The 24,608-nt window shown below is 34.6% G+C and overlaps 2 protein-coding genes across 14 annotated transcripts in view; both read left to right on the top strand.

The window, feature by feature from the left end:
* Positions 1-24,608, top strand: part of LOC105233267 (glutamate receptor ionotropic, kainate 2) — a 144,586-nt gene that overhangs the window by 91,066 nt on the left and 28,912 nt on the right. The gene's annotated exons all lie outside the window — the stretch shown is intronic.
* On the top strand, positions 4,340-14,075 carry LOC105233256 (neprilysin-4). 3 transcript variants are annotated; one of them, XM_011215285.4, is made up of 3 exons: positions 4,340-4,355; positions 7,546-10,221; positions 13,499-14,075. In XM_011215285.4, coding segments are annotated over exons 1-3 (3,003 nt in total). In that variant the 5' UTR covers positions 4,340-4,354; the 3' UTR covers positions 13,825-14,075. The 3 variants fall into 3 exon arrangements, with proteins under 3 accessions (XP_011213587.1, XP_019848386.1, XP_049304632.1); XM_049448675.1 differs by lacking the exon at positions 4,340-4,355 and adding an exon at positions 6,990-7,170; XM_019992827.3 differs by lacking the exon at positions 4,340-4,355 and having other exon boundaries at positions 6,989-10,221.

Genomic DNA, 24,608 nt, shown 5'->3' with positions numbered 1-24,608 from the left:
GTGAGTAGTTATCACAAAAACAAGGATAAGTACCGTTTTCAGCATGTCCCATCATAATTCGCTTTATGGGAGCCAGTAGGAAAATTGGACGATGGGCGTGACACCGCCCACTTTTTCACGTGGAACGTCTTTAAGATCGTGCTGAAACATACGGGTACCGGGTTTAAAAAGTGGACCGTAACAAAAAGGTCTATATCATCAAAAAAACTATTAGCCTTAGAAACAAAGATGTGGTGTGAATATTTCGCTTTATAGTCAGCTCGTTGTTATGACATTGAGTTCGTGTCGGGGTCGAGCGTGGCGGCGGAGGAGGCATACTGCGTTAACTGTGCGAAACCGGCGCTCTCGCTTGTTTCTATTCAGTGTAACTCGTGACTCCGACGCGGTGATTCTTTCATGTGTTTGTCAAGTTTTTTTAAACCAATTGATTTATACAAAAATACGTGTAATTTGGACAGTATTTATATTTAAAATAACCAGAAAGTGATAATAAAACTATAAACTTTTGCTATGTCGGCCTCAGCTCGTGCAAGAGCCAGCCAGAAATATAAATTATGGCTATCGTTACAAACAGAGGGCTATGGGCCACGCATAGGTACCCCAATATCCGGCGCCGAGCGAGCGTGACGGTTTCGGGAACGTAACACGCTTCAAAACGGTATTTAAAGCCAATCCGTTTGGTTTATCTTGCAGCGTTTGTGATCGACTTTGGTTCGAAAGAGACTTAAAGAAAGTGAAACATTGCAATATTTCTTTCCTTCAAAAAAAAAATACCCCATGAAAATGTGACGTAATTTCGCTTATGCAGTAGCTAACTCCGGCGGATGGAGTCATGTGTAGAAGTTCACGCAAGTGAGGAAAGTTCTCTGATCGCCATTCACTTGGGAGTGGCCAGAAACAATTATTTTACATATGACTCAAGCAGTTCACGACTTCCGGTCTTTGACCAAGTATCCTCTGGGTAGCCTAAGAACATCCGTTTGAAGGCGAGCTAACGTGAGAAGGCGAAATATTCCCTACTTAGGGTTGTGCGCTGGGTTTGGGACCCGCCACGTAAAAAACACCCCCAATGAAAGGAAACAACAAGCCTCGGATGAGTGACCCCCCTTTTGATGACGACCATGGCAAACGAATTAAGGACTATGATTTGAGGGCATGCACCTGGAATGTCCGGTCCCTTAATTGGGAAGGTGCCGCTGCCCAGCTGGTTGATGTCCTCGTGAAAATAAAGGCTGACATCACCGCCGTCCAAGAAATGCAATGGACGGGACAAGGACAGAGACGAGTAGGTCCTTGTGGCAGTTACTACAGTGGCCATATAAAGGAGCGCAAGTTTGGTGTTGGATTCGTGGTGGGAGAGAGACTCCGTCGCCGAGTACTATCATTCACTCCAATGAATGAACGTCTAGCCACAATCCGCATCAAAGTGAGGTTCTTCAACATATCGCTGATTTACGCCCACGCCCCGATGGATGAGAAGGACGATGTGACCAATCATGCCTTTTATGAGTGCTTGGACCGCACTTATGAGAGATGCCCCCACCACGATGTCAAAATCGTGTTTGGCGACTTCAAGGCCAGGGTGGGCAAAGAAGGTATCTTTGGCACTACGGTCGGTGAATTCAGCCTCCACGAGGAAACATCCCCAAATGGGTTGAGGCTGATCGACTTCGCCGGGGCCCGAAATATGGTTATCTGTAGTACTAGATTCCAGCATAAGAAGATTCATCAAGCGACCTGGCTGTCTCCGGATCGAAAAACTACCAATCAGATCGATCATGTTGTGATAGACGGAAGACACGTCCCCAGTGTTTTAGATGTACGTGCGCTCCGAGGTCCTAACATCGACTCGGACCACTATCTTGTTGCAGCCAAGATTCGCACCCTCCTCTGTGCAGCAAAAAACGCACGTCAACAAACACAAGGAAGTTTCGACGTCGAGTAGCTGCAATCACAACAGACAGCCGAACGACTTTCTACTGTGGGACGGCATTTCAAACTCCTTACGTACAGCTGCAACCGAAACCATTGGTTTTCGGAAAGTGTAAAAGAACAGCTGGTACGACGAGGAGTGCCGTGTCGCAGCGGGGAGAAAACAGGCTGCCTACCTCGCAACGTTACGATCGACGACAACACGTGCGGGATGGGATAGATACCGAGAGTTGAAGAGGGAAGCGAGACGCATTTGTAGACAGAAAAAGAAAGAGGCCGAAATGCGTGAGTACGAAGAGCTTGATAAGCTGGCCGACAGGGGTAATGCTCGAAAATTCTACGAAAAGATGCGGCGGCTTACAGAAGATTTCAAGACCGGAACATACTCTTGTAGAACCCCCCAAGGTGATCTAGCCACCGATGCCCAGAGCATACTTAAATTATGGAGGGAACACTTCTCCAGCCTGCTGAATGGCAGTGAACGCACAACACCAGGAGAAGGCGAACCCGATACCCCAATCGATGACGATGGAGCAGACGTTCCATTGCCTGACTATGAAGAAGTTCGAATAACAATTGCACGCCTGAAAAACAACAAAGCGGCAGGGGCCGATGGATTGCCGGCCGAGCTATTCAAACACGGCGGCGAAGAGCTGATAAGGTGCATGCATCAGCTTCTTTGCAAAATATGATCGGACGAAAGTATGCCCAACGATTGGAATTTAAGTGTGCTATGCCCAATCCATAAAAAAAGAGACCCCACAATCTGCGAAAAGTTTCTTCTCGAGATACATCTCGTCATCATCGCCAACTACCGTGGGATAAGCCTCCTCAACATCGCGTACAAGGTTCTATCGAGCGTATTGTGTGAAAGATTAAAGCCCACCGCCAACAAACTGATTGGACCTTATCAGTGTGGCTTTAGACCTGGTAAATCAACAACCGACCAGATATTCACCAAATTTTGGAAAAAACCCGTGAAAGGAGAATTGGCACACATCACCTCTTCGTCGATTTCAAAGCTGCTTACGACAGCATGAAAAGGAGCTGCCTTTATGCCGCTAATACGGCTGTGTAAACAGACGTTGAGCAGCACCAATTGCACGCACCAAAAGCTACGTCAGGATCGGGAAGAACCTCTCCGAGCCGTTCGATACCAAACGAGGTTTCAGACAAGGCGACTCCCTATCGTGCGACTTCCCCAATCTCCTGCTGGAGAAAATCATTCGAACTGCAGAACTTAATCGAGCAGGTACAATCTTTTATAAGAGTGTACAGCTGCTGGCGTATGCCGATGATATTGATATCACCAATACTTCAATATACTTAATATAAAGATTTTCGAACTTCCGGTTACCTTTGTACCGTATATATCGGCCAATATGTGAGTTATCCCAATGAAAATAAGAGAGCGTATTTTACTCATTGTTATGAATCTTTGTGCCTAAAATAGATAAATTTGTGCGAAAGCTTGGCTTAGCCCCTATATAACAAATATCAGGATTTCGAGCATCCGACTGACTTTACTCTATATGATTGGTTTTACTTCCTAAAGTATTTCCCTGGCTTCGTTTATTGCAAGTTGCAAGACTATAAAATGTTTGGTTGCATCCGAACTTAACCTTTCCTTACTTGTTTATTGTTATACATTTGTTGTTTTTTTAGGGAAAATTAAAATTAAGTAATAATAATATTTAAATTAGATTGTTTAAATGTATTTTTAAACTAATATCAATTGTTTAGAAGGACATGACCATTTAATAGCTTTTAAAATTAATATTTGAAACTATTTTTAGAATAAAATAGCACAAAGAAATTTAAGAAACTATGGAAACCAACCTTTTTGGTGACGATTCAATATAGAATAGAATAGAAAGTTAGAATGTTAAGTCGATAGAAAGTGTTTGTACCCCTAATGTCAAATCACTTGGTTTCTGTTTTTCTCATAAATTTTCTGTTTACATTTTAATGATTTTGTGTTATTTTCAGTATTCGGTTATCACTCAAAAAACGGATGTTCCTTTGTTTAAATCTTTGAAAAATTTTGTTTTGAATCATGAAAACTAAGCAATATACAAGAAAACGTCTAAATTGACATTATGAAATCAATTAGCGCTCACGAATTGTTGTTTTTGGTTTATCGACACCACTTAACATAATTGAATCATAGTCATAACATAACATTATATTCCACGAACGTTGGGTATCATTCTTATATAATGATAACAAAACCAAGAACCCATTTCAAGGTGTGTCACATAAAAAAATTTAAAAACATAAAGTAATGAAAATCAACTTTTCTATAAACAATTTATTCCATTCAAAGCAAAAAACAGCAAAGCTAGAAAGAAATATCAAAAACTGCGGGCGAATATGAATATCAGGCATATAAGGAATAAAATGTGCAAATCTTGATAATACAAGTATGTATTTATGTACATTTACACATACTATACAAAGGCAATTTTATAGCTATAAAATTGGAAGGCATAAGACAATTACTGTCGCTTTCGTTAAGGATAATATATGTACATATTAGCTAATTGGATTAATAACTATGCAAATTAGAATGATTGCAGTGATTGCTCTTCATTTGTAGTTTAGACGCGTAAATTGATTGTTTTCTGACGGACGATACATTCAAATTCAAACTATTTAACGGGACTTTATCTCAAGAAATTACAGTGGAATTTCCGATTACGAACAGTCCCTATAGCCAGCCACCTCCCATAACCGACATGAGTCTCTTACATTATAAAAATACGTTTTTGCTACGCTCCCATATGTGGACAGCTCTCATATCCGGACAAAAACACTACAACGGTGGGTTGTTATGAGGAATTTCGCTTAGGTCAAACTGTCCGTAAGGGGGAATTTCACTGTATTCATAAGCGCAAGCAATTATGTATGAGTATACGTACATACATATACATATATATGTATAGCTTTGAAAATTCCCAATTTTGTGCCACGGTCAAATCATTTTATTAAGAGAGATTTTGCGCTATCATGAAGAAAAAACATAGAGAGCGTTTTTATATAGAATCCCCGATTGCAGTCAAGAGTTTAGAACGAAAATAAAATTGAATTGTCCACTCTCTGCTTGCTGTAACCAAATTAATTCAATATTTGCTCTTAAATTACTTTACACATCTAGTGCAAGTATAATGCTGGATTTAATTAAACATCTGATAAAATGGAAAAGAGAGAGCATACAATATATACATGTCATACACATATTTGACGAAATAGTATTACAGTGTATATTTTACAGTGAGCAAAATATTCCATATACATATGACCCTATAGCAAAATTTTATATGTATTCTTACAAAAGCTGATATGACGAGACCCGGTAGGATAATTCAAATATTTAAATAGTTAATATATCAGACTAATGGAGGAAGATAAAAACTATATTAGATAACCACAGTTCAATCCTGACTTGAAACTTTTAAGTGCTTGCATTTGTTGGATAACAACAGGGCACATGAATAGGCGTTTTCGTCACAGCGTGGATTGCAATACTTAGTTGTTAGTTTTTTATCTATGTATATATTATATCTTAAAAAAGAAATAATGGGGAAATAATGCTAATACGAAACTAAAATTTCTGTTAATAATGTGTAATTCATGTCATATCCACCTTTTCTCACTTTTTCTATTATTTCTGTAAACTGAAGCTGTGGGCCCATTTAAACATTGCTTTCTACCATAATAATTAATCAACAAAATTTGCAGTGTTTGGTTCTACAGTACTACACATGCATACATATGCTGAAAAATGCATATTTTATACTGATACTCTGCAGTACCCGTGTGAGTCTTTATACCTGATCGCATCTTACGCCCAGGTACTATAAGGGGATACTATAATAGACATCTAGGAACATGTATGTATATTGTATATTAAGGCATTAAATTTCAGAAGTAAGTTCTAAAATGGAATTTCTATGTCAAAATTAAAAATTAATGTACTCTAATAATATAAAACTAAGCAATCGTGTAAAGGATTATTTATACAACAACGCCACCCTATTTACTAGCATAACTCTAAATAAATAATAATTTTTGAAAATTGTTTGTGTTTTCTTATGTAGACACGGCCTGTTGACACATATTCAAGTATGTATATATAATAGTATATATTGACGACAAGGGATTCCAACGTAGGTTGAAAAAGCAGTTTTACATGGTTATGTAACATATACATTTATATATACATACATAATTAACTACAAAACTCAAAACTTCTTTTTTTGTTTTGATGAAATTATGTAAATTTAATTGAAGAAACGGTTTTTAGCAAATATAATATACATACATACATTATTTTATTCTTGGCATAGAGCTTTAGTATTATTTTATGCATTTGCAATATAAATACATATATTGCGACCAGTACACTATATTAAGTCCCATGCCGACTTACTGGCATGTTAGAATACAATTTTATTGCAAAAGTAAACATTCATTAGCGTAGTAGTATATAGTATTAAATTGACTCAACAATTTCGTTATCATCTTATTAACTATTGTCTGAGTATAATTAGTAAGCCATCACAGACTACTGTATCATTTTTTATATTATTATTGTTTGCTTTCAACTATTGCAAGTTATGTTAAAAATTATATTAGAATTAGAAAGAACTTATAAATGTGTTTTTTTTGTTAATTTTCGTTTTGTATACTTACATACATATTTAAGTTTGCAAATTTAATATACTTACATATATCGCTTTCTATTCACACATAAAATAGGTATGTACAAGTATACACATGTATGTAGTACATAAACATAAAAATAAAAATAGGCATACTCTACACATGCATAAGTTATTGTTACAAGAAGGTATGTTCACATGTATGTGCGCTTATGTGCATAGGTATATAAAAAAATGTAATCAGATGTAGTTTCAATTTGACCTCTGCTAACATACGATTCTCCCTCCGACATTAAAATAAAAGCCCCTATGCGAAGACTGTCACTCGATGTTAGAAAATTGGAATAAATCGACTTGAAATGGCGCATAAAAGAGTAGCTCAGTCAGTATAAAATGCGCGCGCGACAAATACAGCCATTCGAACGGCGAAAACAAGTGTGTTAGCAGAAAATAGTAGCTTTGAAGTACCATCCTCCGAAATTCTTTATGCGGTAGTGGATGGATTGAGTTTACTGAACCGATTTAAAATCAACATTTTTATGCAGATTTGAGTACAGAATGTCCCCGTATACATGTATATACAAATAAGTTTTTACTTTACTAATGCATTTAATAGTCGAATATAAATTGTGAATATATATCTACATATATATTAAAATATATGCATAGTGAGGTATACCGCTTACCAATTAAAGTATTAATTACATAGAACTGTCGTTTACAAACTTTCATAAATAGTTGGGAATGGGTGAAAATGCATACTTGGACTTTTCAAAAGTCCCATTTTCTAAATCATATCCGTTGCCTCGAGTACACAGCTCTAACCAACAGCAGCACAATCTATGCCGCATTCGCAAACGTAATATGCGTCTAGGCATCAATGCACGAACTGGTCGACTGCAATGGTGTCCTGGTATGACATGTAATAAAATTTTGATTATATTTCCAGTGGTATTGCTACCAATAACAATCGCGCTTATTCTGCTTATGCGGATTGACAATATATTAACAGCGTTACGAACGCAGCAGGAACAACGTCAGCCACAGCAATATTCTTATATCGATGATTTCACAAATAATTTGCTTCCTAATAAAAGGGATGTAATAGAAGATATCATCAGTGAACAGTTCATTCTACCAGTGGATATGAAAAAGAAACAACTAATCGAACATGAACGTATTAAACGATGTATATCATTTAAATTTGGTCTTAGTGAAACTATAGAAGTGGAAGATAGAGATATTATGAAAGATGCGCGAACCTCTTTCCTTCCACGAGATACTACGGCAATACCACGGGAATGTTTGGATAGATTAAGTTCAGTCAAAGCTGATTCTAGTTTAATAAACGAAATGCTTGAGCAACTACTGCGACGTCGTTCGCGGCGAACCTCTGTTGATAAAATTAGTTACGACAAATCCAAAATTATTTTCGATGATACCGCTTCCCAAAGTGGCAAGATAAATTTAAATAATTTTGACACAGTTAACGAACAAAATCCCCTTAGCGATGAAGATGCACAACTTTTTGGATCCACTTCGGCGTTGCAAACATTTTGGAACGAAGAGGGCACAAAGGAAACAATACGAATAGCACAGGCTAAGACAATGAAAAAATATATGGACCATCATATTGATCCTTGTACTGATTTTTATAAATATGCCTGCGGAAATTGGGAGCGTTTGCATCCTATACCTAAGGATAAAGCTGGCTTTGACACATTTGAAATGTTGCGTGAAAATTTAGATGTGGTGTTGAGGGAACTTTTAGAATCGAAAGAAACCACAGAAGTGGTATCAGCTCAAAGCAAAATTGTAAATATGCCTCATAATAACTACGAACATGATGTCGAAACACATGCGGATATTATAAAATCCGGTCCATCAGCCCCTGCCGCTATAAGTGCAGTGAAAAAAGAATTAGATGCATCGAAACCCTTTGATCACCTCGAGAAACAATTGAAGGAGAAATCTGCACGCATCCGACGACACATCATAGAGCATAGAGATGCCTTAAGCTTAGTACTTCGTCGTTATAAACGTCAACAAGCCACGATAAATAAGCGAAATCGTTTGATTACACTTTTCAGTCTCAGTAATCTTTCATCTGAAGAGAGCAGCTTCACGGAATATGTAGACTCAAATGATGCACAGCTAAAAGCAAAATATTTATATCAATCCTGCATAAACACCAATCTTCTTCAAAAACGTGGTATTAAACCACTATTGAATTTGATCGATAGCTTGGGTGGATGGCCTGTACTAAATCCGAACTGGAACTCGCAAACTTTCGATTGGTTAAATTTGACTGCGCAACTACGGCGCTATAATAATGACATCCTAATCGTTGAATGGGTAGGTCCAGATATTAAAAACTCTGACGAAAATGTCATTCAGTTTGACCAGACAAGCCTTGGATTACCTACGCGCGAATATTACTTACAAGACATGAATTCACGTTATTTGAGAGCATATCAATTGTTTATGTCTGAGATAATGCAAAAGTTGGGTGCTTCCCGAGATCGTGCAATCAAAACAGCAGCAGATGTTGTGGTGTTCGAAACACAACTCGCATCCATAACAGCTCCTGCTGAGCAACGCCTGAATGTAACTAAGCTTTACAACCGTATGACCCTTAAACATTTGCATGAAGCAGTTCCAGAGATTAATTGGCTCCGCTACCTTAGCATCTTGCAAAATCGCAATGTTCGCGACACTGAGCAGGTGGTGATTTATGCTTTAGATTATATGAATGATCTTGTTCGCCTCATACGCACAACTGAACCTACCACAGTATCTAATTATTTGCTTTGGCGATTTGTACGTCATCGCATTAACAACGTTGATGATCGTTTCGAAGACACTAAACAAAAATTTTATCATTCCTTATTTGGCCGAGAAGAGAGCCCCCAACGCTGGAAGGTATGCATAGCGCAAGTAAACACTAACATGGGCATGGCTCTCGGTTCAATGTTTGTACGCAGATATTTCGATGAAAATAGTAAACGTGATACACTTAAAATGACACACGAACTACAACAAGCTTTTCGTGAAATATTAAAAAACACGGACTGGTTGGACTCTAGTACCAAGCATTTGGCCGAACTAAAAGTTAATGCAATGTCCTTGAAAATTGGTTATCCTGACTTTATACTTAACCCTGCTGAGCTTAACGAGAAGTATACAGGTATACGAATACACCCTGATAAATATTTTGAAAACACGTTGCATGTACTTTTGCACACGGCCAAAACAGAACAAAACAAGATTCAGGAGTCGGTAAATAAAACAGCTTGGCAGACAGCACCAGCTATTGTGAATGCATACTATAGCCGAAACAAGAACCAAATTATGTTTCCTGCCGGGATACTGCAACCCCCATTCTATCATCGTCATTTTCCGAGATCATTAAATTTTGGTGGAATAGGTGTAGTGATTGGTCATGAGCTGACCCATGGCTTTGACGATAAAGGCAGGCTATTTGATCGAAACGGCAGCATACACAAATGGTGGACAGATGCGGCAATAAAAGGATTTGATGAACGAGCACGTTGTATAATTTCGCAGTACAGTAACTATACAGTCGGGGAAGTGGGCATATCTCTAAACGGCGAAAGCACGCAAGGTAAGTTATCAATACATCATTTCCAAGATTTCATAAGCAGTAAAAAAAATATTTTTTTCTTATTTATTTATTGCCTTAATATATATTATACACATTAATATGTATTAAATATAACTTTAAAAACAAATAAGTAAGGAAGGGTCTAACCGAACATTTCATACTCTTGCAACTTGCAAGGATGAAGGACGCGGAAATGCCTTCAGCTGTTAGTAAATCTCCAAATAAACAAGTAAGCGTGGGCTAAGTTCGGGCGCAACGAATCATTTTATACTCTTGCAACTTGCAGGAATCAAAGCCAGGGTAATACCTTAAAGTGTAAAATACCAACTAGAGATCGAAATCCAAGCAATTCTATATATACATATGTATGTACCGACATATGCGGCATAAGTTAAGTTTGTTAGACAACAAAAATTATATGTACAAGTAGTATGTGGAAGTTGGGATAGTATCGACCCTATTTTATCTATTAACTATTATCATGCCAAATACTAAAAAATATTCCCTGGGTATTAAGGTACCTTACTTATATACAATTCAAAAATCCTGATACTAGTCATATAGGGGTAAATGAAGTTTTCCTCACATTTTTCATTGAGATCACTCGAATATTGGCCGACATATGCAGCATAAAGTCGCCCGCAAGTTTGAAAATCTTTATATTAGGTATATGGGTGCTCAGGGAAGTATTGACCCGATTCAACCCATTTTTGATATACAGAAATACTTTTGCCCGAAAAGGATTGTCTTTGAATTTTAATTGTATATCTGTAAAAAGTCAACAATAAATACTAGAGTCCATGCGGTGGCGTACTTTAAAAGAATTTTGAGTGCAATTTTGTATCCCGCTATATTAATTACTTTTTGGTTTGTACACTGGAAAGTGAGAGATTCAAATGAAATTTAAAATTGTGTTATATGGGAAGTAGTCGTGGTTGTTGTCCGATTTCGCCTATTTTCGCAATATGACATAGGAATCTGAGAAAAACGTCACGTACTAAATTTAGAGTTCAGAGAGCGGTGACAATTGTCCAATTTTTACACCGGCTTGGTGTATTTATTAATTTATGGCGCTTTTAGTAACTTTTAACCGTACCTTTATATAGGAAGTGAGTGAGGTTATCCCCCGATTTCATCCATTTTCACGCTGTTGGTAGAAGTTCTTATAATATTTGAGCCGGGTAAATTTTATTGTTACAGGTTTAGTGGTTTAGGAAATATGTACCTTAAACTTATTAGAGGGCGGCGTCACGCCCATTTTCCACAGGTGCCCCTTCCTACTGTGCGAAATTGAAATTCTATATCTTAATTTAGTGCTTAGTTATGGCAGTTTATAGGTTTTCGGGTAATAGCGTTTTCTGGGCGTGGCAGCGGTCCAATTACGCACTCGTAATTTGTTTTCCACTAAGAAGCTCGCTTCCCAAGTTTCATCAAGATATCTCAATTTTTACTCAAGTTATATTTTGCACATTCATCATTTATATAATATAATATATTATATAACCCTATATCTATCTCGCTTAGTTCTAGATGAAACATTTAACCGTTAGTTGAACGAAACTATTATCCTTTGTAGGAAGAGGTTTGCAAAAGTATAAAAATGTTGCGAAAGATTATTATTTCATAATTCGACGAAATCGTCTTTGAATTACAATCAAATTTTGTATTTTATTGAGTGATATTATACTTAGACTCAATTGGTTTCATAACAATATTTTACTTCCCGTCAGCGAAAATTATGTTAAAATCATTCTCTAATGTATCTGACATAAATTTAACCGAAGAGGCTAAATTTAAAGTATTAAGTTGATTTGCAAAACTTCAGCCAGTAGATCAGAATTGGTAATATTAGAAATGTGAGATTGAGGCCAAAGTTTAGACCAACTCTATTCTTGTTCAGCGCTAAACCATTAATATAATAAGGTTGTTAGAATAAGGAAACTATTACAGGTAATATAACATTATTTCATATATTATATTTTCGGTTTTAAACTATAGTGTATCCAATATACAGTTATTTCGTAATAATATTTTCGGTTTTAAACTATAGCGTATCCAATATACAGTTATTTTTCTAAGATATCTTACATATTGACCGATATACACGATATAAGGCCGACCGGAAGTTTGAAAATCTTTTAAAATTTAGGTATATGAGATACAGGTGTAGTATTGAGTTTCTTAAGGAACCTCACAAACCATACCATCACCAAGACTATAAAGAATAAATTCAACCAGATTTGTGAAAATCGTGTTATTAGTATGGGAAAAGCAAGTTTTCACCTAATTTATTTTATCTATTATAGGCACAGGGATGCACAGTTAGGAGAAGAATACCCTCACTCAATTTAGTTAAGATAACTCATATATTGGCCGATATATGGGGTACAAAGTCAGTCGAAAGTTCGAAAATCGTTCAATAAGGTGTATGGGATCTTAGGAATTTAATTCGATTCGACGAATTTTGGAGATACAGACATACTATTATTAAAATTAAAATACATTTAGCACATTTACTTATGGACAATTACGAACTTTCTTTAGTCGTTACAGTTTTTCTTGCACTTATTATCAAGTTTGAACAAGTAATTCTATCACCAATATTTCAATCTAAAGGTCAGCCGTTGACGTGAGGTTTTATTAATTACATTAATTCAATAGTGTGGGAAAGATCAATTAGATCAAAGGAAAAAACGATTTATATAATATTAGAATTAATTTAGCTCTATCTTGCCGCACGTCGTACACTTCTTACTCGTCTTACTGGTCTTGCTGATATTCTTCTTCTGACTTTTCTGTGCTGCCATATCGTTTCATTCCCACAATAGGAAAAAAATATTTATATAGAAGTACTAGTAAATCCGGATACACCTAGTGTCGATGTAATATTACAATAAACTCCAATACAGTGCAATGGCGGAAACGATATTTTCGGTATTTAAGGTTTAAATTCGAATTTTTTATTTGGCATTTTACTCAAAATTACATTTTAATAATAATAATTTTTTTTTGTTTTGTTTTATTATTTTATATTTTTTATTTAAGAATGTTTTGATTTTATTTAATATAATTGAGATAATAACTTTCCTGTCTTGTAAGTTGGTACGTTGGATTAAAATCGGTTCAGTAGCTTAGGATTTTATCCCGGAGAAAACATCAGACCTAATTTATAAATTTATTCGTTGAATTCGTTGAATATGAATAAATAAATGAAGAACTTCCCAGTGAAATCTTTTCTATTTATTTCTTATATGATTTTTGTTTTATATTTACGTAGGTGAAAATATCGCTGACAATGGGGGTCTACGCCAAGCTTTCCATGCTTACAAAAACTGGTTGAGAAATAATCCTCAAGCTGCTGCTGATGAGAGACTTCCCGGTATCGATATGACTGGCGAACAGCTATTTTTTCTCAATTTTGGACAAGTATGGTGTGGGGCCATGCGACCAGAAGCTGTACGCAATAAACTAAACACCGCAATACATAGCCCTGGCCGATTTCGCGTCATTGGGACACTTTCAAATTCCAAAGATTTTGCTAGGGAATTTAAGTGCCCAGAAGGCTCCCCCATGAACCCAATCCACAAATGCAGCGTCTGGTAACAATAAAGTTCAATCGGTATATAGTAAAAAGAAACTTTAAAATAATTAGTTCCTATGAAACATCACAAAATCCATTATCTAGGAAGGTAATTAAACATACTTTATTTGAGTTAAAAATTAATATTAATATCTGTAATATTCATTTATCTTACCAAATTATAAATGTCATTTGTTTTGTAGTAAAAAGTATTGAACGATACTCAAAGTATCATCAATAATGTTCACATATATACTATATATCCGCATATATGTTTCACTATTTATGTATGTGCATATCTGCCTTTTATTTGTACATATACCTACATAAACGAAAATGTATGAGTATATACTTAATAAAAAAATTGTATTACTACTTTATTTTGATAAAAATACCACCATAATATATATAATGTACTATATTGTGATAATCGAAGAGTAAAATGTGCACATTATTATAATTTTGACAAATAAAATACATATATACAACTAGGTTGACTATCCAACTTTTCTTTGTATTTATTAATTTATAGTAATAAGTTATGTCAAGCCTAATTGCTTAATTTAATAAACTAATATTGTTCAAGTTTTACAACATGTGACATATGAGGTTTATAAGTCTGTTTATTAATATATAATCCGTATATTTACATTTCAATGAAAGTTTCCAAAATGACTTTGGAATGTTTTCACAATTTTGTGAAAGTTTTCATGTTCTTCCTTCTGTATTTGGTTAGGAAAAAATGAATGGTTTTGTTAGGAAAAAATACATTATGAAAAAAGTTGACTTAAATTAAATTGGTTTAAGAAAATGTTTTGTATTAAAAAATAACTGTTATTTGTAAAAATTTGTAATTTCGTATAAATAGGAAATTTTATGAGTATAAGCTCTTACGACAGATGTCTTAGTAATCTAGTAAAAGCTTTTTTAAACTAATATATATAAATGATCAGGAAGACGAGAACAGTTGAAATCCGTTGACTGTCTGTCTGTGCGTCCGTCCGTCTGTAACTTGAGTAAAAACTGAGATATCTTGATGAAACTTGGTTTGTAGGTTTCAATTCGAGCTCGTAGATGGATCACTGCTACGCCCATAAATCGTCATTAACCGAAAACCTTTAAAGTGCCATATCTAAGCACTAAATTAAGATATAAAGCTATAGTTTGGTACAGAGGATCCCAGTTGCAAGGGGCACCTGTGAGGATAATTTTTTGGAAAAGTGGGCGTGACCCCGCTCTCTAACAAGTCTACCTTTTGGTCAAACTCCATATCTCAGGATTCGACTAACCGATTTCGACAAAATTTGCTGGGTGGCATTCTCCTTACATTCTAATATCACAGTGTGAAAACCTGCGAAAGAGGACTACAACCACGCCTATTTGCCATATTGCACAATTTTGAAATCCACTTGATTAGTTCAGATTCCGGTACACAGATCAGGAAGGAATTAATATAATATAACTGGATAAAACTTTACACGACTAATGCCTTTAGCGTGTGCCTCCTTATGTCCAAAAATTGTTGGAATCCAATGAAACCTGTTCAAGCCCCTAGGTACCGAATATTTAGACCCCGGTACCTATAGTTGACTTTTGATCGAAAATGTCGATCAATGTGTGATACATATAACTGAAATAAATGGATAATCTTTCTTTTATAATGGTTTGTCTGTATGTCAAAAAAGTGGGATAAAGTTCGGGCTTATACATTTTCGAGCCATGCTTCCCCATCTTCAGAACTATATATAAATACTAGTTCAATTAGAACTTATCTATTTACCTCCTTTTTTGTATCGTGCATAAAACAATCCTCTTTTCACATTTAATGACTTCTGAAGTTGAAAAATCTAACATAGACTGTCCTGCGCTTCGGCAGCCTACCTGCACATTACTATCATTTTATACTCTTGTATACATATATGTATGTATTTACATGTTGCTATGTAGTAAATACCATACATACTTTTGTTCACTTTGTTTGTATAGCTTAAAAATAATTGAGTTAGAGACATACATATAAATTAATTATGTCGTTTGTTTTTGGGCAACTACGGGCAACTGCCCCGTTTTCTTTATTACATTTTCTTAAATACAATATTTTGCTTAAGCCTAGATACAAATATTGATCTTACATTCTAGGAAGTATATCTACAATCCACTTGAGATAGGACATACTTATGTAGGACATATGTTACAAGTGGAAAAATTCATCTTACAATCTATGAGTTACATTTTTGGACCACCTAAGGCGGACAGTATTAGCAAAGTACCATATGGGTTGCATACGAGTATTTACAACAGAAATAGAATATGTTCATGTAATATGAACTGGTGGTATTAACTCCCCCACCTCTAAATTGAAGCGTCCCGATTCAAAGGGATATAGTACGTGAGGCTATAGACTATTTTATCAATTTAAACAGTACCATTTTAAAATCTTAATTTATATGTACAATTTATTTAAATTTGACTCCTAGATACATTTTATATTATCTTTTACTTCTAATCATTTTTTTGATTGAAGTCTTTTTAAATGTGACAACTTTTAGACAAAAATTTCTTTTTCTTGCATATTAATTTAAGATTTGATATTATCTTTATGTATTATTCTGTTTCTGTTTTGTATTTTAATTGTATTTCCTAAATCTTCTAATACTACTTGCCTTTTGTACTTGGGGTTCAATTTATTTCTTTCCCCATAAATTTTTTCATAAATAATATCTCCTTTCTGATAACTTTTCTGAAGCCTTTTCTTGTTATGATACTCTAGCATTTACTCTTGAGCATTTTGCAATACATTTTGCATATTATCATGAGGCTCCTTATTAAATAAAATGTTGCAAGGTTGTTTACCTGTTACAGAATGAATTGTTTTATTATACTGTTGAACTGCTCTCATAATTGATTCAAAATTACTAATTAAGCTGTGTTCTTGCTTTAAACATCTGGAGATTTCAATCAGTGTTGAATGAACTCTTTCTACTTGGCCATTACTTGTACTGTGGCGTGGTGTACAATAATACATTTGCACATTAATCCTTTCCATTAAAGACTTGAACTGTATCGTACTTAAGCCTGGTTCATTATCAATAACTATACTTTTAACATTTGGAAATGTTTGTAACAGTTCCAAAACTTTTTCTTCTAAATTTGATTTGTCTTCTATATATTTTACGATTAGAAATTTGGAATATGAATCTATACATGTAAGAAATTTAAGCTTTTGTGCGAAAAAAATATCTATATGGAGTTGTTCTCCCTCTTTGTTTGGTATTGGTGCTTCCCCTATTGGAATTAGTTTCGGATGTCTTTCATATTTATTACTATTACATATGCTACAATTTTTTGCGTACTGTTTAAATTGTTTTATCATTAAAGGCCAATAATATTGCTGCCTAATTTGTGCCAAATTTTCCCTATAATTTCTATGTGCTCTATTATGTGTTTGCTCGATTATCGATCCTTGATCTTCTTTATTGCATAAATCATTAGGGAATAGTTTAGTATATAGAAATTTTATCGTGGGAAATGTCTCCTTCAAAATGTTTTTTATTGCATATAGCACTTTAGGTGTGCAAAATATTCCTGTAACTACTTTTGGATTCATATATTCTTTTAAAATACCAATTATATTTTCTGGTCTGTCATATTCAATTAAAAAACGTTTATTATTAAAAGAAAAAATAGTCTCTAAGACAGTAATTCTTGCTCCATTATCGATTACTATCTGCTGCTTAAAATGATTCAAAGGTTTTTTTGTTTCATGAATTTGGTACTCATCGCTACTTTCTGCGGAATGTTGGGTTTCTATTAGTGAATTACTTGAGTCACTCGACTCACATGAACTAGTTAAATTATTTAATACTTGTCTTGATAATGCGTCAGCAACTACATTTGTTGTTCCCGGTTTATAAATAATTTTTGGAGAAAACTCCTCAATAAAAGCTCGCCATCTTTTCATTTTAACATTTGGATTTTTTTCGGACATTGCAAATGCTAATGGTTGATGATCCGTATGAATTTCTAAATTTTTTTCTAAATTTTTTACAAATAAATTTTTTACTAATACCAAACTATGGCGAATAATTCTTTTACGTTTGTAATTACGGTACTGTTTAATGTCTTTGAAATAAATGTTATTGGTCTTCCTTCTTGGGATAAGACTGCACCTACAGCAACATTAGATGCGTCAGTAGTTAAAATTAATTTTTTCTCAAAGTTTGGTTGAGCTAATTCAACTTGTTCTTGTAACGCTCTTTTTAAGGTTTCACAAGCAACAATTCCTTCTTTATCAAGATTAATAATTGTTTTTTTGGACATATACTGCGATATTTTACCGTTTTCTCCCTTTAAGTGTTTTGTTAGTGGTTTAGCTATTGTTGCATAATTTCCTATAAATTTTCTATAGTATCCCGTTAATCCTAAAAATCCTCTAAGTTGTCGTAACGTCTTGGGATATGGGTAATTTTTTATTGTCTCTACTTTTTTGGAATCAGTTTTTATAACTTTATGGGATACAACGTATCCTAAAAATTCCACCTCGGTTTCTATAAATTTAGATTTTTCTATAGATATTTTCATATGGGCTTTTCGAGGGTTTGTACTATATATTTCAAATGAGATATATGTTCCTTTAGAGTTTTTGAACATACTATTATGTCGCCCTTTTGCGAGTAAACTTTCGATTTCCTTATTAACAAAATTATTTGCAGATATAGAATAAGGATATTGTTTGGACCATATAGGTTTGTCATCCTCAGTTCTAATTTCTGCTTTAATATCTGTTCTAAAAGGTAAATCCATGTTAACATTTTGATGAGCTTTATTTATTATTTTAATAACATCCTCTCTTAGCAATGGAATGTTGATATCTTTCGTTTCATTATTATTACATTTGTACGTATCAGCAACTTCGTTAGAAATTTCAACATTATTTATTTTTAAAATGTTGTGAGCATTTGCTTCATTAATTTTTCTATCCTTAGAATCATTTTTGCTAATATTATCATTGACGGGTGCCTCAGGACTTTTTTGTCCCAAGGGGTTTAGTATAATTAAATCATTGAGAAAATTTATTTTCTCTGTTTTATTATTCCCATAAATCAATTTTCTATTGGGATATCTATTGTCGCTCCGATTTTATTCAGGAAATTAATTCCAAATAAAAGATCGCTCTCTAAATTGTTAATTTCATAAAAACGTTCCTGTATACCAAACAGATTGATATTATGAAAATATTTTATTATGGTCGAACCATGAATGGTTCTAACCTTCTTCTTAATTACTAAAAGGTTTTTATTATTATAAATTCCGGCCCGTATATATGAGCTGGTTGCCACCGTATCTATGAGAATTCTAAAGATTTGCCCAGTTTTTGTATCGGTTTTAATAACATACGGCAAATCAGAATTTACCCTTAAAAAATGGTTCTCACCAATATTATTAATTCGTTGAATTTTTGGTTGAGGTTGTGCGCTTATTTGTGCACTTTCAATTGACCTTTTTGGTATGTTTGTTGGCTGATAATTGGTCTGCCAATTATACCTGTTACTCCTAACATGTGGTTGGTTTCTTTGCACATGACTGGGTTTATTTATTAATTGGATTGATTGATCCACTTTCATAGGTTCTGGGTGATTGGAATACATTTGGTATGAATTATTATTCATTTGGGGGTACCTTAAGATATTCTGAAAATTCGAATATCTTCGGTTAGCTTGAGGCTTGTTTCGTGAACCAATTTCATGATTGTAAATTTCAAAGCAAATTGCGATCGTATTTGATTTGAATGAAGTTCTTGTGCTTTAGCAAGAGCATTTGGCAAATCGGTAGGTGTTAATGCAAATAATATTTGGTTTAGAGGGTAATTTAAACCAGTTATAAAAGTTCTTAACGCGGTTTCTCGATTCTTGATATTTAATTGTTTTGTAATATCTGAATTGGTGCCGTGCGTCAATTTCTGATTGACTTCATTATAATAATCAGTTAAGGATGTCGATCCTTGTCTCATAACGCTCATCTCTTGATCAATTACCTGAATTGGTCGTCTGTCGGCGTAAGCAAAATCTAATCTTGCAAATATTGCTTCTAAATTCAAAACTGTGCCATGATTAGTTAACATATCATTGGCATTACCTACAATCTTATTTCGGTGGATAGTTAGTGCTCCAAAATACCTTCTACTACCTTCAATATATAGGCTCATCAAATTCTTTGCAGCTTCTCTCCAGCTGACATAAGATTTACCGGAAAATTCTGGCAAAGACTTCATTATGTCTAAATTTTCGTCACATGTTATGGAATCGTTAATTCTTTGAGTTTCATACTCAGTTACATGTGACGCATCTGTTAGAATTTTAATTCTATTACTCAACTGAGCTATCTCAGTTCTTAAGTTTGCGGTTTGTGTAGCTATTAATCTAGCTATATCGTCTCCAGTAAAATTATTCACTGCCATTTTGAAAAGTTATAAAATTATCTTGATCTCTTAAAAATTCTTTATTCCTATCGCCTCTTTTTTATAATCGTTATTTTTCGGGTTTGCCTTTTTTTTATATACTATATGTATTTGTGAGTTTCATGAAGCAAGATATATATTAATACTCACAATAAACAATTTTTATACTTAATATTAGTGGGTTTATTTCCCATTTAATTAATGAATATAAGCCTTACTTACAACTAATTTTATGTTGCTGCTTCTACTGCTGCTGTTGTTACTGTTGCTATTGCTGTTGTTACTACTGTTGCTACTGTTGCGGCTATTGTTGCCTTTGCAATGGTCGTCGTTGGCGGCCGTGTGCGAGGTTTAAATGAAATAAGTTTTTTGGTGAAAATTTTTTTTATTTATTTGTTTTTATGTGGATAGTTTATAGATCCACGCACTTTCTTCTATTTGTTTGAAATTTTCAAAAATTTTCACTTTCAGTTTTTGGTTTTTCAATTCAGATTTTAAAATCACTTTATTTGTGAAACTGTTGTAGTTTTTTTTTGTTTTAAATTTTTTGTTGTTCGCCCGTAATCGGTTTAAACGTGCTGCGTTTGATTGGCAATTGGTGGCACAAACACACACTCGAAATTTTTTCAATATTTTTCTAAGTGGCGCTGAGATTTTTTTGCTTATATGTCTCTTTTTGGACTTAGCGTTTTTTCAACCTTTTTTACTTTGCCGTTAATTGCTTAGTGCGTTTCTAATTGCTACCGTACGCTTTGAGTAACACACTAGTATTTTTGTATTTCTTTTCTCGCGAGTTCGCGATACTTGTTTGCGTTTTGTTTTTGGTCCAACAGGAGTTTTACGATGCTCCTGGCAGGATCGCCAATTAATTACGTCGTTTGTTTTTGGGCAACTACGGGCAACTGCCCCGTTTTCTTTATTACATTTTCTTAAATACAATATTTTGCTTAAGCCTAGATACAAATATTACCGTGCGATTCTGTAACGTGAGACAGTCTCAAGTTTCTAAATTTGAGATTTTGAGTTAGAGACAATTTTCGAGACTTGAAATGATTTTGCTATTCTGTCAGTGACAGTCACAAAATCTATTACATTTCATTATTCAGAGATGTTTTTACACTTGAATGAAAATAAATATGTCGATAACAAATATTAAATTTCCTATAACATAGTCAAAAAACATAATTATCAATAAAAATAAAAATATATGTTGACTTTGTTTCATAATATTTACGAAATTTATGTAAAATTGATTTATTTTTCATCTTTTCGTGTTTGAGTGGCTTACAAAATATAAAGAAACGACAATCGATTAATATCTATGATGATCTCTATTCAGTATATTCAAAATGGCAGACAAGAGCTCTTTTTAGTTTTGTGACCTGCTAACTACCAGGTCTCAATATTTTGAGACTAACGCTAGAGACTGTTTAGTGAATAGTAACTAGTCTCAAATTGAGACTTTGCCTCAAAATGTCTCAAATAGAGACTAGAGACTGGTTACAGAATCCCGCTATTAATCTTACATTCTACAATATCTACAATACACTTGAGATAGGACATATGTTACCAGAGGAAAGATTCATCTTACAATCTATGAGTTACATTTTTGGACCACCTAAGGCGGACAGTATTAGCAAAGTACCATATGGGTTACATATTTATAACATAAATAGAATATGTTCATGTAATATGAACTGGTGGTATTAACTTATATCGTTATATACACCCAGTGAAACAAAAAAAACCTTAGCGAGTGTGTTTTTACCAATTCATTGTGAATGGTATTGGGTATTGCCCTAATTCCCTTATAGCGGGCATATAGCTTGCAAGGAAAGCTTTCACTTGTGTAATTAGCTCTTGAATTTCTGTTTTCTTTTAAATAAAACGAAATCGTGCCTAAGCAAGTTCATCTTTCTTGGTCACAAAAAGCTTTTATTATTTCCTTGCCATTTTAACGATTTATTTTATTGTTAGATGTCGTATATCTCCAGTGCTACCAATCACAATGTGTCATACCGTATAGCGTTGAAAAGGTGAAATTTTAAACTTCATTATACAAAAAAAAAAAAAAAATCAGGGAAAAAGATAAAAGTTACAGCTGTTCAAAAATGAGTGAAAATAATGAAAAAATTCGCTATATTTTGAAATTTTTTGTATAAAAGAGGGAAGAATTTCACGCAATCCACCAATGAAATTTGTGAAGTACAACAATAGTTATCTCGCTTCCGTTCTAGAAATTTCAAAATTTCGATTTACGCTGAAGAAAGTTTTACACTGATGGAATAATGTGTCTAGCGGAGAAGTGGCAAAAAGTGGTCGACCAAAATGGTACATTTATTAGTTTAAATATAACAAAATAAGTTAAAGTTTGTTTAGAAATACGAAAAGATTTTTTCAACTACCCAAAATAACAAGTAAGGAAGGACTAAGTTCAAGTGTATCCGAATATTTTATACTCTTGCAAAAGAATTAATTGTGTCCGACCGTTGCCCTCGTTAAAAATTAACCTTTCGGTCAAAAATTTCGTAATAAACGATCGGATTGTCAAAGTTATTTGTCTCTTCTTCTTCTTTTTTGGCGTTGACACCGCTTACGCGGTTATAGCCGAATTTACAATAGCGCTCCAGTTGTTCTTTCTATTCGCTGTTTGGTGCCAACTGGAGATTCCAAGTGTTGGCAGGTCCTTCTCCACCTGGTCTTCCCAACGGAGTGGAAAGCTTCCTCTTCCTCTGGTTCCCCCGTGGGTACTGCGTCGAATACTTTCAAAACTGGAGTGTTATCGTCCATTTGGATGACATGTCAATGTCGTCGTATATCTCGTACAGCTCATCGTTCCATCGGCTGTGGTATTGACCGTTGCCAATGCCCAAAGGACCATAAATCTTCCACAAAACCTTTCTCTCGAAAGCTCGTAACGCCGACTTATCAGATGTTGTCATCGTCCATGCCTCTTTACCATATAGCAGGTCGAGGATGATGAGGGACTTCCAGAGTTTGGTCTTTGTTCGTCGAGAGAGGACTTCACTTCTGAATTTCGTACTCAGTCCGAAGTAGCGCCTGCTGGCAAGAGTTATCCTGCGTTGGATTTCGAGGGTGATATTGTTGTTAGTATTAATGCTGGTTCCAAAATAGACGAAATTATCTACGACTTTAAAGTTGTGACTGTCAACAATGACGTGGCAGCTGATGACGGGAGATACATATATCGTCTTGCCCTCATTTACTACCAGACGCATTTGTTTCGCTTCTTTGTCCGGCCTGGAGAAAGCAGAGCTAATGGCGTGGTTGTTATGGCCAATGAAGTTTAGCTCCTTTGGCTTATCAATATTTATGCTATCCTTCACGGCGTTTTTACTTTTCCTTCAAAGGGAAACCCGAGCACCGTACCAACAACAAAGTGGTCAGAGTCAATATTAGCTCCATATAAAGTTTATAAGTGCCGTCGATCGCTTAGCACATGGTCTATTTGATTTTGTGTATATTTTTTAATCAGACATTGTGCTCCCTATTATAAGGTCGAGGCAGCAAAGTTGTTCAGCTTCTCAACATTGTCATTGGAAATTTCAGGAAAGCTTGACATCTCTCGCGAGTCCGTAGTTGGGAAATAATTATCCGCGGCTTAGTTACAGCTTCCATGACACAAGCTTATTTTAAGGGACCAGATTGTCAGATTGCGCTCAACCTCCTCTAGGAGAATAAAATTTATAGAATATATTTGTAGATATCGATCTGAAATTTTAACTACATACGTCTTTTTTTCACCAAGAAGCTGCTCATTTGTCGAAATAGCGTACATATATCGGACTACTATAGCATACAGCTATCATATAACGTGAACGATCGGAATAAAGCGCAGGTTTAGAAAGTTAACGTTGCTTCTTTTTGTTTTAGCTCTGTTTTTTAAAGTGCTATATGAAAATATGTATGATAATAATGTTATCAAAAAAATATTACATTGCTGACAAAAAAGCACCTGGAAATCGTATTTAAATTTTTCGGGTAAAAGATATTGCAAAAAAACACGAATTTTGCTAAGATGGTAGCACTGTCCTTAATTACTATGAGCGCGACCTATGAAACAGTTTCTTTACATCCTCATAAACTGATGAAAATAATAAAAAAAGGAAAGATATGGTGCTGTCAGGTAAGTGTTTTAGAGATGGCAAGAGAGCTCCACATCTCTCGCGAGTCCGTTCGAATGATTTGTCGAAAAGTGCTTATGAAAAATGTTTCGAAAACTGAAAAAATCGTTTGCATAACCTTATTACATCTGGTGGGGTACTTTTTTGTCGCAATGTATATCACATATATCGTATTTGAGTTAATTAGCTTAATTTTTATTAAAAT

The sequence above is a fragment of the Bactrocera dorsalis genome, chromosome 2, assembly GCF_023373825.1.
Source record: "Bactrocera dorsalis isolate Fly_Bdor chromosome 2, ASM2337382v1, whole genome shotgun sequence".
NCBI lineage: Eukaryota > Metazoa > Arthropoda > Insecta > Diptera > Tephritidae > Bactrocera > Bactrocera dorsalis.
The sequence above is the reverse complement of the archived record's forward strand: the minus strand, read 5'-3'. Positions and strand labels throughout refer to the sequence as shown.